This window comes from Eimeria mitis, genomic scaffold, assembly GCF_000499745.2.
Source record: "Eimeria mitis Houghton genomic scaffold, Emh_scaff329, whole genome shotgun sequence".
Taxonomy (NCBI): Eukaryota; Apicomplexa; class Conoidasida; order Eucoccidiorida; family Eimeriidae; genus Eimeria; species Eimeria mitis.
Genome location: NW_013571629.1, coordinates 18,948 through 19,167, shown reverse-complemented (window position 1 = coordinate 19,167; position 220 = coordinate 18,948). Strand labels below are relative to the sequence as shown.

The 220-nt window shown below is 58.6% G+C and overlaps 1 protein-coding gene across 1 annotated transcript in view; it reads right to left on the bottom strand.

The window, feature by feature from the left end:
• Positions 1-220, bottom strand: part of EMH_0008180 (uncharacterized protein) — a gene marked incomplete at both ends in the record, with an annotated part of 1,393 nt that overhangs the window by 179 nt on the left and 994 nt on the right. Inside the window, one exon of the mRNA XM_013498252.1 lies at positions 3-220. Coding sequence (XP_013353706.1) covers positions 3-220 — 218 coding nt within the window. The remainder of the gene's footprint in view (positions 1-2) is intronic.

The following is a 220-nucleotide window of genomic DNA, read 5'->3' as shown; positions in this document are numbered from 1 at the left end:
TGCTGCTGCTGCTACTGCTACTACTCCTACTCCTACCTCTGCTGCTGCTGCTGCTGCTGCTGCTGCTGCTTTTGCTGCTGCTGCTGCTGCTGCTGCTGCTGACCTGAGATAGAAACAGCATGCGGGGCGAGTTCTGCTGCAGCTTGCTGCTGCTGCTGCTGCTGCTACTACTACTACTACTGCTACCCCTGCTGCTGCTGCTGCTGCTGCTGCTGCTGCT